At 45.2% G+C, this 14,955-nt stretch overlaps 1 protein-coding gene across 1 annotated transcript in view; it reads left to right on the forward strand.

Annotated features, from left to right (window-relative positions):
* The window catches only part of LOC311230238 (receptor-type tyrosine-protein phosphatase gamma-like), a 667,161-nt gene that overhangs the window by 526,603 nt on the left and 125,603 nt on the right, over positions 1–14,955 (forward strand). Inside the window, exon 7 of the mRNA XM_084316451.1 lies at positions 9,960–10,117. Within this exon, the coding sequence (XP_084172577.1) occupies positions 9,960–10,117 (158 nt within the window). The remainder of the gene's footprint in view (positions 1–9,959; positions 10,118–14,955) is intronic.

Consider the following 14,955-nt stretch of genomic DNA (forward strand, 5'->3'; position numbering starts at 1 on the left):
GGCTGTTGTGGAGGGGGGGGGGGCATCCGCGGGGGGCGGGGACGCTCTCTCATTGACGGTACACAGTGTGAGAAGAGCATTTATGCAGGTGAACACCAGAAAGGCTGCTGGCCCAGATGGAATAACAGGATGCATACTTAAAAAAATAAAATACAAAAAAAAAGAACACCTCCATAACATCAACCCCTGCAACGCCTGGGCCAACCCGACATTTTCCCCCCGAAAAAGCACAAGTCCTTCAGGGTACCAGAACAGCAGATCTGCGCCCCGGCGGACAACGGGTTAACTGACCTGGCCCGGCGTGACCAGAACCAGTCCTGTGTCCTAATCACGCCACCATCCCCAGTCCTAAGAGGGGGGTAGGTATGCGTGTCGATCTAGAACATCACAGAGGGCGCCACCAAGACGGTCAGAACATAAAAGCACTGCGCCCGGTGGCCCACCCCAAAAGCGTGAGACCCCTCTGCCAATGCTCTGATCTATTCCATCATCTCCCCCCAGAGATGAATGAGAAGAAAAAACTCCATCCTAGTTGCCCCATGAAAAACGCCGTTTACAATGAATGAGCAACCAAGGAACGCAAGCCCACACAGAAACACCCAGGGCCAGCACTACGTACACGTCGAGACCCAAAACATATCAATGGTAATTCTAACAAGAACCCAGATAACGTTCCCTCCAAGCCGCCTGGGAGAGCGGCAAGAACCCGGCCAAAAAACACGGATATGGGGCCCATATGACGTGTCAGAGGGAAATAACACCCCTGTCAAACCCGCTCTATATAAAAGAGAGGAGACGGGGAACCCCCAGAGAGACTTCCCACGTGAGCAATAATTTGAAAAGATATATGTAACATTGAGCTACGTGACCCCTCTCCCTACCCCGTGCCACGCTGACCAATCAGTGCGACAGGAAGCCCGAAGGACAGAAGGCCCAACCCCCTGACCAATCAGAAAAGAGGGAAGGAGGGGTTTATCAGTTCACCCCCTCACGACCCCACACCCCGGATACGATGAAAAACAACCATCAGTGATGATACCCGTGTAGCCAGCACGCTGTATGAAAAGCGTATATCTACAAGGATAAGCTAAACCAACGCACGCCAGCCACAGACAATAACTCGTCTGCGAACAGGGTTTATAAACAAGGCCGTAGGCTCATGTGCGAACACGACACCCGTGTTTCATGTTTTAAGAAAAAACACAGAAGTTTAAGAGAGGGTCAAGACCTCGGTGCAAGCTACATATACGAGCACTTCTGTAGGCTAACACTCCAACCAAGTTGTGGACTCGATGCCATGTTTCCAATGTAACAGAATACACACAACCCCCTCAGACAACGGTAAAAAAATTACCACTATAAGAAGAACACAGACTTCTTCATGATGAGGAAAGAAAAGTCTTTTGACCGAGTGCTAGCCACAGGCCTTGCCAAGCACACATATATATAGCGACCAGAACGATTTACAAGAAACTGTCCTGCTCTCCTAAACAACACACAACCCCACAGCTAGGTGAGGGTTTACACATCGTATCCCCAATATATACAGTGAATAAAAACACAGTTTGTAACAAAAAACAGTCCCTCACCAGGAGGGACCCTTTATTTAGTTTAACAAAATCATATGTTTGGGGCGGGGAAGGGAACAGGGGAAAGTCACTAGCGGTGCAGCACGGTGCTTGCCCCCACGGGGAGCCGGCCCGGACGGACGGTTCTGGGGCGCCTGGTCATGTCAATCCCTACCGTCACCTCCGGGCGTGGGGGCGGCTGGCTGCGGCGGACGAGGCACTCCCTCCACTCCTGGCCTTCTTCGACGAAGGCCCGGCGGCGGCGGAGGCAACGGTTGCGGTCCTCTGCCGGTGTTGTTGTTTCCGTCTGCCATCACCAGTGGTATCAGGTCGGGGGAAATGGGGTTGGAGCACAGCGCTCTCCTCCTCCATCTCTCTGCAGGCAGCCGTCATCTGCTGCATGGCCGACCCGAAGAGCCCAGCATCGGAGAGGGGGGCCGTGAGCAGGGGAATCCTCTTCTGTTCAGGCACCCTCGCCTGCTCCAGCCAAAGGTGGCGCTGGGACAGAGTGGCCAAGGCGCGCCCCTTCCCGGCGGCTATCGCCTGCAGCTGGGTAAGGTCGTCCAACACCGACCCACCCGCCATCATCCCCGACATGTAGCGCGCTAGCTGCGTGATGTTAGACGTCGCAGCTAGGCTCTGAGTCGCGGCGATGTACGCCTGGTCACTCCAGTTAGCCATCTGCCTAGCCGATTTCCCTTGGGGAACCGGCTTCCGCAACAGCTCCCACACCACTTCGGGACAAAGAATGGATGTCATCGGGCTATCAAGCCGAGGCACCCCGTCCTTTAGTCCCTGGATCAAACTCGCCACCCGCGTGACTGGCACGTAGGCGGAGGTAAGGCCAGTGATGCGGGAGATTACCTGTCCCTGTTTTACGTAGGCCTCCATTGAAGGGAAAAATGGGCAGACAATGCCTGTCTCCCTCACAGGACGACGTTGCCAGAGATGACCTATCATGTCATTAGGGACAGGTGCAGGCAGAGGCTGCGGCAACGCCACGCCATTAGCGGCTGCGGCGGCCGCCATGAGCTCGGGGAACAAGGCACGCAACTCCCCTTGCGTACCTCCTTCCACGTCGCCCGCGTCCCTCACGTGCGTAGACGCAACACTCCCTGCCACACCCTGAGCGGGAGAATGATACGACTCCATTGGGGCATCAAACAAGAGCGCTCCCGCTCCCTCCATATGATCCTCAGTTTCCATCGGAAATGGAGACAGAGCAAGAGCACCCTCGTTTGGCTCCAGCACCTCCCCAAAGCCAGGCCGTTCGCCCCTGCAGCTCGCCGCCCTACGACGGGAGCGAGCAGAGGCGAAGAGCCTGCGTCTCAAATCCTCCACCAGAGGAGCCGTCGGCCCCGGAGAGGCAGACTCACCACCGGACACCGCTCGGGCGTGTCTGACTGCCATGACCGTGGAGTCAGAGCAGCCCCACGACGCACGGCGGTCGCGGCAATGGAAAAACGCTGGTGAAGGGTGATGTTGTGAGCGTTCGAACCCCCCGAAGGTGCAGACATTATGACTTAGCTTTTTCTCGAAAATTGGTGAGAGAGAGAAAAAATAAGAAACAATGTCCACGTAGCTCCTTTCCAACAACTATTTCGCACTAAACTCAAGTGGTGTATACAGACACTTGCCGGTGGTGAAAATAGGGAAGGAGCTGTTAGTATGGCCACACCCCTGCTTATGTAGAGGAGCGGATGGGGGTGTGGCCAGGTGGATGGGTGTGTACAGGTACATGTGGAGAAATGTATTCAGTATCTAGGCTGATATGGGATATGTTCCACTAGCTATGACGTAATATAACTACTGGTTACTGTGTGTGTGTGTGTGTGTGTGTGTGTGTGTGTGTGTGTGTGTGTGTGTGTGTGTGTGTGTGTGTGTGTGTGTGTGTGTGTGTGTGTGTGTGTGTGTGTGTGTGTGTGTGTGTGTGTGTGTGTGTGTGTGTGTGTGTGTGTGTGTGTGTGTGTGTGTGTGTGTGTGTGTGTGTGTGTGTGTGTGTGTGTGTGTGTGTGTGTGTGTGTGTGTGTGTGTGTGTGTGTGTGTGTGTGTGTGTGTGTGTGTGTGTGTGTGTGTGTGTGTGTGTGTGTGTGTGTGTGTGTGTGTGTGTGTGTCGGTGTGTGTGTGTCGGTGTGTGTGCACACGGCCGAGATATCCCATCTTCATGGATGCAGATGTAATTGCAAACAAAGTCAACACATGCACTTTACTTGAACCCTCTGGGGTCCCTAATATGGGTGCAGAAACCTTTTCTCCCCTTCCTGGGGAGTTGAAATAAGTACCGATAAGTGCAGCAGACATAATAAAGTTGGTGTGCTGTGCACCGGCGCATGCAAATGTCACTGCCTTGTGGTGGTGGTGTCTACCTCGGTATGACAGAAGACGTGTGTGGGATTTAATTCCTCTCGTGGAGGAATGGACCTAGCTCAGGCCCCGATCTCTCTCTTCTTGTTTGCTTGTCCGAGGGAAGCAACGGCTGAGGATCAAGAAAAGTGTGCGTGCGGGTTTGAGATAGGGTCCATTATTGTGCTTTTACTTTCCCTGATCTGGATTCCCCAAATCCCCCCAAAATGTACGTGGGAGAGAGCGACTCAAAAGAATGACAGGACTCTGGCTGGGTAGCGCAGTGGAGAATGCACTCGCCTACCACCGCAGAGACTCTGGGATCGAATCCAGCTGTCAGCGGTACCTCCGGCTTGGTCAGTCGTCCCTACTAACACAATTGGCAGTGTCAGCGGGTGGGAAGCCGGTGGGGTATGTGTCCTGGTCGTTGTAAACTGCGACTCCTACTGGTCGGTCGGGGCGCCTGTTCAGCAGGGAAGGGATCGGGGGGAAATAGCATGAACCTCTGCACGTGTTACATTCCCCCAGTGAGACTCCTTGCTGTCAGGTGAAAAGAAGCGGCTGGCGACTACACGTGTATCGGAGGAGGCATGTGGTAGTTCTACACCCTCCCCAGGAACAACCAGGAAGAGACCAGGAAGGGAATTGGAATAACGACTAAATTGGGATGGGAGAAAAATACAGAAAAAGTGAGAAAAGACTAATTAAGAGAGATTTGGACTCTCTGGATGCAGGAGAAGTGCGAGTGTGGAGAGGGGTTCTAGAGTATAGTGTGGCAGTGACAGACGGGTTCTAGAGGATAGTGTGGAGGGTTAGGGTTCTAGAGTATAGTGTGTGGAGGTGACAGACGGGTTATAGAGTATAGTTTGGAGGTGACAGACGGGTTATAGAGTATAGTGTGGAGGTGACAGACGGGTTATAGAGTGTAGTGTGGAGGTGACAGACGGGTTATAGAGTATAGTGTGGAGCTGACAGATGGGTTATAGAGTGTAGTGTGGAGGTGACAGACGGGTTATAGAGTATAGTGTGGAGCTGACAGACGGGTTATAGAGTATAGTGTGGAGCTGACAGACGGATTATAGAGTATAGTGTGGAGCTGACAGACGGGTTATAGAGTGTAGTGTGGAGGTGACAGACGGGTTATAGAGTATAGTGTGGAGCTGACAGACGGGTTATAGAGTATAGTGTGGAGCTGACAGACGGGTTATAGAGTATAGTGTGGAGCTGACAGACGGGTTATAGAGTATAGTGTGGAGCTGACAGACGGGTTATAGAGTATAGTGTGGAGCTGACAGACGGGTTATAGAGTATAGTGTGGAGCTGACAGACGGGTTATAGAGTATAGTGTGGAGGTGACAGACGGGTTCTAGAGTATAGTGTGGAGCTGACAGACGGGTTATAGAGTGTAGTGTGGAGGTGACAGACGGGTTATAGAGTATAGTGTGGAGCTGACAGACGGGTTATAGAGTATAGTGTGGAGCTGACAGACGGGTTATAGAGTATAGTGTGGAGCTGACAGACGGGTTATAGAGTATAGTGTGGAGCTGACAGACGGGTTATAGAGTATAGTGTGGAGGTGACAGACGGGTTCTAGAGTATAGTGTGGAGCTGACAGACGGGTTCTAGAGTGTAGCGGGTTCTAAACACACAAGGACAGTTGAAGAGCAAGGTTCCGGGAGCGCTCACAGCGTGCCACCGGTCTCCCAAGGATCACCTTCTGAGAGGTCCTTGTTTGGAGTAGGCCTACAGTACAATTACACCATCCCTTAGGTGCCATGGAGCGTGTGCCTGCTATGTTGTCATTGTCTGAGCCGTGCATATAGATGTATATTTACACGGCCCTTGTGTCAGCACAGCGTGTCGTTCCTCTGTTTGCCCACCCAAGCGTCTCGGCTCCCTGTGCTCTCATGTCACAGCGTTGAAATGAACTCCCTCTTCCTCACCGGCACAAATTACAAGTCCATTAATTCAGCGTCTTGCTGTGGCTTTGTCGCCTTCACTGACTCTGCACTCTGTGACCCTGATTGGCAATTAATTTTTAAAGGCCGAAGTAGCTTATGGTACAGACTCAGGCGTTGTGTTAGCCTTGTGCTAGTAGCAATCTGGTTTAACCTCTTCCACCCGTGCGGTCCGGGGCCGGACCGCAAATGACATCACATCATAAATCAATCTGTCTAGACCGGCGTTTCCCAAAATCTGGGTCGTGACCCAAAATGGGTCGCGGACCCGTTTTTATTGGGTCGCCAATAAAAAGTTAAAAAAAAATATATATATATATATTCAATATTTTTTTTATATATATAAAAAAGCTGTAGATGTGTTGATTCAGTTTCGCACCACATACTTATGTGAATCTGGGTTTTCTACTCTAGCATACCTGAAAAACAAAATACAGAAACAGACTAAATGCTCAGCATGACCCCAGAATAGCACTTTCAAAAACCAAGCCCAGAATAGATCTGCTGGTTGAAAACGTCAACCAGCCACATACCTCTCATTAGATTTCATTGTGCCATAGATGAAATAGTATACCCCTTCTAGCATGATGTCAGGTCAGTAGAATTTTTAAATAAGTCAGTACAAATTAATCGGAATGTTGCTCAATGTTGGGGTTTAAGGTTGAGGGACTGAGGGAGGGGGTCAGAAATGGAGAGTTGAAAAAGGGGTGAGAAATAGAAAGGAGAGTAGAACATGTTTGTTCATTTAAAAGTGTTACAAAATTGTATGTTATGAGGTGGTGAGCAACTTAACATTACACTCTGATTATTGCTGTGATGTACTTTTATAATTAAATAAATACATTTCATATACATTTGAAATTCATGGTTTGTTGTGTTTTTTTATCAGTAGTTTATAAATGTATGTTATGGCAATTCATGATGTATTTTTGTAAGTTTGGGTCCCGGGGAAACACCAAATTTCTCTTTTGGGTCTCGAGCTGAAAAAGTTTGGGAACCCCTGGTCTAGACTGTCTGACAAAAGTATCGTTTTATTTTTCAAACGTATTCAAGTATAAACATCATAACCATGTCACAACAGCAGTTATAATGTATATTATCATCAATACATTAGTTTACCAATAGGTTAAACTGTTATTAGATAGATTTTAGTTTTAGTTTTTCTATTGTTTTGGTCGCGAAATTCAACCATTTTGGAAAAATGTTACGTCAGGAATTGTAGTTTCTTTTACGCCATTTTGAAGAGGACACCGAGAGCTTTCGATGAGCGTTAGAATTTTTCCGAACGACACTTCCCAAAGGCCTCTATGGGGCTTCAAGCTAATTACTTCTGTATGAATTTTTTTAATATCTCTAAACGTAATCTAATCTATAAACGTAATGTTATTGGCATATATGGGAGCGCAGTTAGTTTGTATCCCCTATTTCTGGCATGTAGCAACAATCAGATTTTAAATGTGTTTGAAAATGGTGGCACCCTGGCAAAAAAAATTTAAAAGCTACTGTACATACAGTAGATTTCATTATCTGTTCTTATGCATGCCTGGTGATACTAAATCCAAATTTAACTCTGGCATTTGAAATATAGGATTTGGCACAATCCATAAATGTGCGAAATGGCTATAATAAGGTAATTTATAAGCCTGCTATTCTATATTCTATAATAATATTTCAAATTGCATTGGTCCGGATGGGAGAATTGAGTACTGTATCTACAAAACCTTCTGTTTATCATCTTCCCTTTATTCATTTCCTTAGTTTTTTGTACACATGATCTCTGATATTGGGAATACATTCACTGAGGTCCATAGATGTCCCTAGACACCAAGAATATGCAAATGGACCTTGTAGAAGTGGAGCAATATTCCATTTACTTAGGTATGTATGTTAGGCGGATTTTCAGAATTCTCTCTCTCTCTCTCTCTCTCTCTCTCCCTCTCTCTCTCTTTCCCTTCCCTCTCTCACTACCTCTTTCCCTCTTGCTTTTTCTGTCTCTGTCGGTCTCTTTCTCTCTCTTTCTCACTACCTCTTTCTGTCTCTTGCTTTTTCAGTCGGTCGGTGCTTTTTCTCTCTCTCTCTCTCTCTCTCTCTCTCTCTCTCTCTCTCTCTCTCTCTCTCTCTCTCTCTCTCTCTCTCGCTCTCTCCCCCCTACTGTGCCAGTGTGACTTCCTTTCCTTTTGTGGTGGGGGTTTAATTCCAAAGCACTCCCTTTCACTTCAAATCTGATGTGGTTCTGATGCACATTGCAGCACGCTAAGCTCCTCTTTCATCCCCTTCTCAATAGGATTCCACTTTCGTTATGTATTAGAAATGTGGGGCAGAGGCATCCATTTATTGCTCCTCCTTTTGTTCCTTCTGCATCTTTCAGGGAATTTTGTGCACATCTGCTATCTTGATTTTGATGGGAAACCTCCGTTTTTTTGTTTTTGGAGAGTAGTTACCCCGGAATCTTACACTGCTTGTTTTTAGCTGGTGACAGCAAGTGGGCCAGACGGCCATTGTCGGTGGCCCATCGCCTTCAGCGGGATTGAACAGCTTTGAAATGAGGGATTTGTGTAAGGCGAGGACAGTCCCAAAATGGTCGGGACAGAACTTGGTACAGATCCAAGCCCAGAGAAGATGCCAGCAGAGACTCAGGCCTGGTTACAGAAAGCCTTATTACAGGATAACATCCCGGTCTTCAGATGAACAGCATGTCAGCACCCCACAGACATGTTTTTCACATATATAACCTATTGTAGAGGGCGGCTAGGTGGCGCAGTGGGCAAGGCGCTCGCCACCAACGCAGGAGATGCTGGGTTCGAGCCCAGCTCTCGGCATTGCTACCAGCTTGGCTGGTCGTTCATACTAATACAATTGGCAGTATTAGGGGGTGGGAAGCTGGTGGGTGTGGATCGGACGTTGTGGACAGCGACTCGTACAGGTCGGTTGGTGCGCCTGCACAGTGGAATCAGGAAGCGACATTGCAGCATAGCGATATTGCACTGTGGCTATGCTAACCCATGTAAAACAAACTGCAACATGTTCTTTGCAATAGAAAGCAACAATGCTTATGGAAAATGTGGTCTTAGCATGAGAATTAGGCTACCAATTGTTTCGGCCTTGGTCTCATTTGTTTATAGTAGGGATGTCCGATATTATCGGCTTACCGATATTATTTTTTTAAATTTTTTTACATTTCTATAACCTTTATTTACCCAGGCAAGCAAGTAAGAACAAATTCTGATTTTATTTATTGTCAAAAGTATGCATAATGTTGTGTTAATTTCACAACAAGAGATATGTAATGTTAATTACCTGAAATTATTCCGTTTTTTGGGGGGGGAAACCCTGCATATATCGGTATCGGTTGATATCGGTATCGGAAATTAAGAGTTGGACAATATCGGTATATCGGTATCGGTAAAAAAGCCAATATCGAGCATCCCTAGTTTATAGTAATTATATTGCAACTAATCTGACAATGATATCATATATTATTCAACTAATCTGACAATTATATATGATATGATATTGTCAAAGATTCTGGGGCTTCAATATAGGATGACATGGTGGCCTGGTGGTTAGAAATGAATTTAATTGTCATCGGGATGAAAGATAGATCATTCTAATTATTGTTTTCTATTTGATCAATCAACTTATTTGCCCTAAACATCTCGTTTATAACTTAGTTTTGTGTATTTTCTACAAGCACACCCATGGTCTCTTATTTACTGTGCCGTCTGAGTGATAGTCTTTGATTGTTATTCACAGAATGTCCCCAGGGGAGCTGTGGCAGTGCAGCCTCTCAAGCACTGGACTATGAACTAGGCTACATGATATTGTGATGTTGATCCATCACAACAGGAATATACTAGTGGAATTCTTTGCACTATACTAACCTCCATGGAATAATATCTAGTCGTGCAGTGTGGACACTGAACTAAGTACAATGCAAATGTAATCAATTGCATAGACCTAACAGCTGTGAAATATAAACTGTAGCTCCTTGGAGTGGGGGCGGGGGGTAAAGTGTGGCGGGTTTTTATTGATTTGAATGTGGCTTAGTGTGAGAGCTTTGTATTGAGCTTTGTCCTGTCACGTCCCACAGAGAAAGAGACCTTCCTGGAGCCGTTTGTCCTGAAGGACTTGTTGCCGTCCTCGTTGGACAGTTACTACCGTTACACGGGCTCGCTGACCACGCCTCCCTGCAGCAAGGTGGTGGAATGGATCGTTTTCAACAGACCTGTGTACGTCTCCTACAAACAGGTGAGGAACACACACACACATAAACTGTCACAACATCGCTGTATTGCTCACAATATACAATCTGTCTCTCACCCCTTTCTCTCTCAATTATAGACTTATGAATAAAGGTGAAAATAGACATTGTAGGTTTGGGTGCCCAGGGAATCTCTAGAATGGGTTTCGGGCGACGCTGTAAACGGAAGTGACGATAGACAACACTTTCTGTTGTCAGTAGATGGCAGCATTGGTTTAAAATTAAAAGGTGAAAATTTGGAAAACTACATGAATACATTTCCCAAGATCCTTAGCACAGGTCACAGGTCACTGGGATGTGTCTATTCTTCGCTGTGATCTGAACAGCGGTAAACTATTACTGCAACCTCGGTATAGCGACCGCGAATGGTAAACTAATTATCTTAACAAAAGTGCGCTGGTAGCATTACATATGTTGTCTAAAGGGGGACATATGGTACAATTTAAGATTTAAATGATAATCGGCATATAAAGGACAACACAAAGCATCGTTAATTTGTAAGAAACCCAATGAAAACGGTAATATTCTCTATTGTTATGAAAATGTGCTAGAATCCTATAAAAATGTGGACGCATTTGGTCTACGTTCCGTTAGTGCAGTTGTCTTCAGGGTCTGTGGGTTAGCAGGATACTGATAGGTCTACTATTTTGTCCATTAAAAGATTCTTTGGTATTTTTTGGTAGAGGAGTGACCTTCGCCACCTTCCACATCTGAGGAACAACACCTTCATTCAGACTTAAATAAAAAATATGACACAGTGGCATTGCTACAATTCTCGCTGACAGTTGAAGTAGTTTACCATCCAGGTTATCGTAGCCCTGTAAAGACACAAGAAGCTTTTCCATGTGTTATAGATTAATGCTCATGGAATCAAATTCAAATTTGAGTCCTTGTTTTTTCTATCTTTTCAATGAAATAATTATAAAAATTATTTGCTATATGTAGATAGGGGTGCACCGATGTATCGGTCGGGTATCGGTATCTGCCGATAAGTGCCTTGTTGACTGCAATCGGCCTATCGGCCGAGAAGCTCGAATGTGCCGATGGCAGTAGCCGATAAATATCCATCAATTTGTGTAGCGTCAAAAGACAAAAAAAAGTTCACTCGCGACCTGCACAACGCCGTCCCCAGTCCCCCACACACACACACACACACAAGCTACTGCATCAAAGTTACTACTTATGATTAACAAGGCATTCGTTTTGTGGCATTAACGTTATATAGTTAGTGTTACACGTTCAATAACATCAGCATATTATTTATCCGAACGTAGCAAGCATTACGCGTTCGTTCATACTAGCTCAGTTCCTTCCGTTGCTCATAGAGCCCTGAGTTTTACCCATTCTGCAATCTGTTAATAAAGTTTTCAATCAGACACATGTATAGAAAGGCTTTGTTTTATTATAACATTCGTTGCAGTAAAATCATTATGCCTCGTTTAAGTCATCCTGCGGAGCTAAAAGCTAAACGTCGGCCACGCCGCCGTTGTTGTTGTTGTAGATAACCTCTTGTCAAAATCAATGGCGGACAAAAGCGGAATTAAAAAATGTATACGCGCTTGCCGATTGGTGGTAACAGCAGAGGCGGGTGCAAGCGGTGTGTGACGTAATTGGCAGAATCGACTGTCAATCAAAATTTCATTGGTTGAGAGCTCTGGTTGAGACAATAGTATCCAGCTGCAGCCCGGTAGACCATACTGGGAGAACTAGTATCTAGCTGCAGCCCTGCAGAACATACTGGGAGAGAGATAGTGCTATTTATTGATGTTTCCTTTTTTTAAGTAAGTAAAGAGGCCTATGTTCATATCGGTGAGCACAATTTGTAACACAAATATACAGTAGTTTCATAAAAAAATATATATATATATTACAAAAAAAATATATATTACCAAAAAAGAAATATTAAAAAAAAAATGTTTGCCACAAATATCGGTATCGGTATCGGCCGATTGTGTTAGTTGAACAATCGGTATCGGTATCGGTGGCAAATTTTCATATCGGTGCATCCCTAGAGGTTTGGTGATAAATCCACCACCAGATTTTTCATGTAATTTTTTCCCATGACTTCATTAAGGGTTCTCCATAACCTTTTGCTGTCACCCTTAATTTATTCAAACTTGAATTAGTAGTATTGTTTTTTCTTTTGAGTATACATTTGTGTGACTTTGTTCCTCAGTGAACGGTAAACCTGCCAATCATCTGAGCTGCCAGATGTAATAGCAGTTTTTTTCAGTTGTTCCCTCTCCGTCATACACCTTCTTAACTCCAAATCAAGCCAGGGGGCTTTTGCTGCTCTGATGGTTAATTTCCTCATGGGTGCATGCCATGTACTATTGAAATAACCATAGCTTGCACAATTTTCAACCGATTTTCAAATGGTTTGGTTTGTTATAAACGTCAGAGATGTAGTTATCATACTGCATACTTATAATGAACTTTCATATGAAAATTATTTCAACATGTCCAAGCATCCTGAATCATAACATTTGTAATAAACCAAACCATTTGTAAATCGGCTGACAATTTTGCAAGCTATGGTTATTTCAATAGTACATGCACCATAGACATTCATGTTATGAGTGGGCATGCTGCCTGTGACAAGATGGCCGCCGGTGAACTACGCTGGAGACTCCACCTTGCACCATCTAGTTATATGTATATCTATGAGTAAAACGACTGCAGCAGTCTATTGCACACATTGAAGGACCTTAGTCTCCTCAGGAAGAACAGCCTGCTCTGTCCCTTCCCATAGAGGACTTCTGTGAAGTCCAACCAGTCTAATTTGTTGTTCAGTTGTTCTCCAAGGAACTTGTATGTCTCCAACATATCCCCTCGTTGATGATGGGAGTTGGGGGCGGGCTCTTCTTACCTCTCTACAGTAGTCCACCACCAGCTCCTTGGTCTTGCTGATGAGTTGGAGGTGGTTGCTGTCGCTCCACCCTACAAAACTCTTTACCAGGGTTCTGTACTCGTCCTCTTTATTGTCTGTTTTACAACTTACAATGGAGGAGTCATCTGAGAACTTCTGTAGGTGGGGCACCCTCTCCAGCCTCAGTGAGAGGTTGAAGAGGTGTTGAAACGGTACTGCCAACTGCCCGGCACATGCCTTGAGGGGGTTGATGGCCAATGGTGGGGGAGGGGACTTTCCAGGGGTAGTGGGGGGTTTGTGTTTATGGGTGGAGGGGGATGGACTGCTGCTGTCGGGGGTGGGGTTTGATTGATTGATTGAAAACTTTATTAACAGATTGCAGAATGGGTACAATACAGTACGGCTCAATACAAACAATTGTTAAGGGGATGCAGACCAGTTAAAGACTTTCGTCTTGTTTACATCAGGGTCCCCCATTTTCAATTCATCAGGACATTTATGACATACATGACATATGGATATACAGTACTGTTTCACCCTGGGGCGATAGTGGCTCGGGAGGTAGAGCAGTCGTCTGGCAATCCGGAGGTTCCCAGTTCGATTCCCGCTCCTCCCGGGCAGCGTGTCGATGTGTCTTTGAGCAAGACACTTAACCCCTAATTGGCACCTTGCATGGTTGCCTCCGCCATCGGTGTGTGAATGTGTGAGTGAATGGGTAAAATGTGAGTAACAAATTGTAAAGCGCTTTGGATAAAAGCGCTATATAAAAAAGCAGCCATTTACCATCATGTACACCAGGGGTCTTCAATTAAGTTTGGCCGAGGGCCACATTTTTTCCAAGCCATCGTATGGGGGGCCGGATACAAAAACAATGGCTAATTTAATATATATTGATAGTGAAAACATTTTAACTCTGTGACGGACCACCTTATAACTAAGACATACATTTGTGGCAGAGGCAGAGAATGGACAAAATAAACGAGCTGCATAGGTGGCATAATAAACTGTAAACAACATACACATTTTCACTGAACATACCTTTGTCTTTTTGCCATTTTATTATAAAACCAGAGACAAGCGCCCATCTCTTATTGGTCTATCTTACATTACGCGCAACCAATGCGTCTATCTGACAGCCCTTTCTGTGGAGCGCACTGGACTATTGAGAAACAATAGGAATTTTCTATTGGTTCTCCCAGTCCACGTGACCATTTCTAGCATTTTAATTGGCTATAGTGACAGACATAGATATATGATAAATGGATAGATACAGTGGATTAGATGCAGTCCAGGGAAAACAACCAATCTAGATATTTCAAGATTCTATGCTTTACATCCGCGCATTCTCTGAGAGATGCACTACATTTTTAGATGACAATCGAATCTGATACAATAAAGCAAGTCTGTATCACAAACAAATCCAAAGATATTTAATGTTTTACAAAACATGTCTAGTGTTGCGCCCGGCTTTAGAGGGTTAAAAGCCTAATTGTATTTTTTATTTAGTCAATAAGTGTCTCGTTGTAATTCCTTACCTAATGTAGCGCATCTTCTTGAAGCAGATTCAGCTTTTTTTGCTCTGATTTGACTTCAGTTTAATTGCATTGTTACTATTCACATGTGTGGTGCCGTCACAGTCATATATAAGTAAAGATAAAGTTTGAATGACTTACTGAACTGGTGTTTTAATTTCACACCACACATGTGGTGTGGCTGGTTTGTTATTTCAGCATCAGGCGCTGTCCACCGACTTTTTTCATGTTGAGCAAGCGCTACATTGCACCTCGCTGCCTATACCTGTTATTCACTCTCAACATGGATAAAACAAAGTATAATAAGCATTATTTAGGTGGTGGTAGTTTCTCTATTTGGACATTATAGCTAACATATAGCCTAGCTTAGTTTGTCTGATAAATAAAAATTATAATAAAAAAAAATTTAAATATTTTTTTTTAA

Source organism: Notolepis coatsorum (genome assembly GCF_963971535.1).
Source record: "Notolepis coatsorum genome assembly, chromosome: 6".
NCBI classification, from domain to species: domain Eukaryota; kingdom Metazoa; phylum Chordata; class Actinopteri; order Aulopiformes; family Paralepididae; genus Notolepis; species Notolepis coatsorum.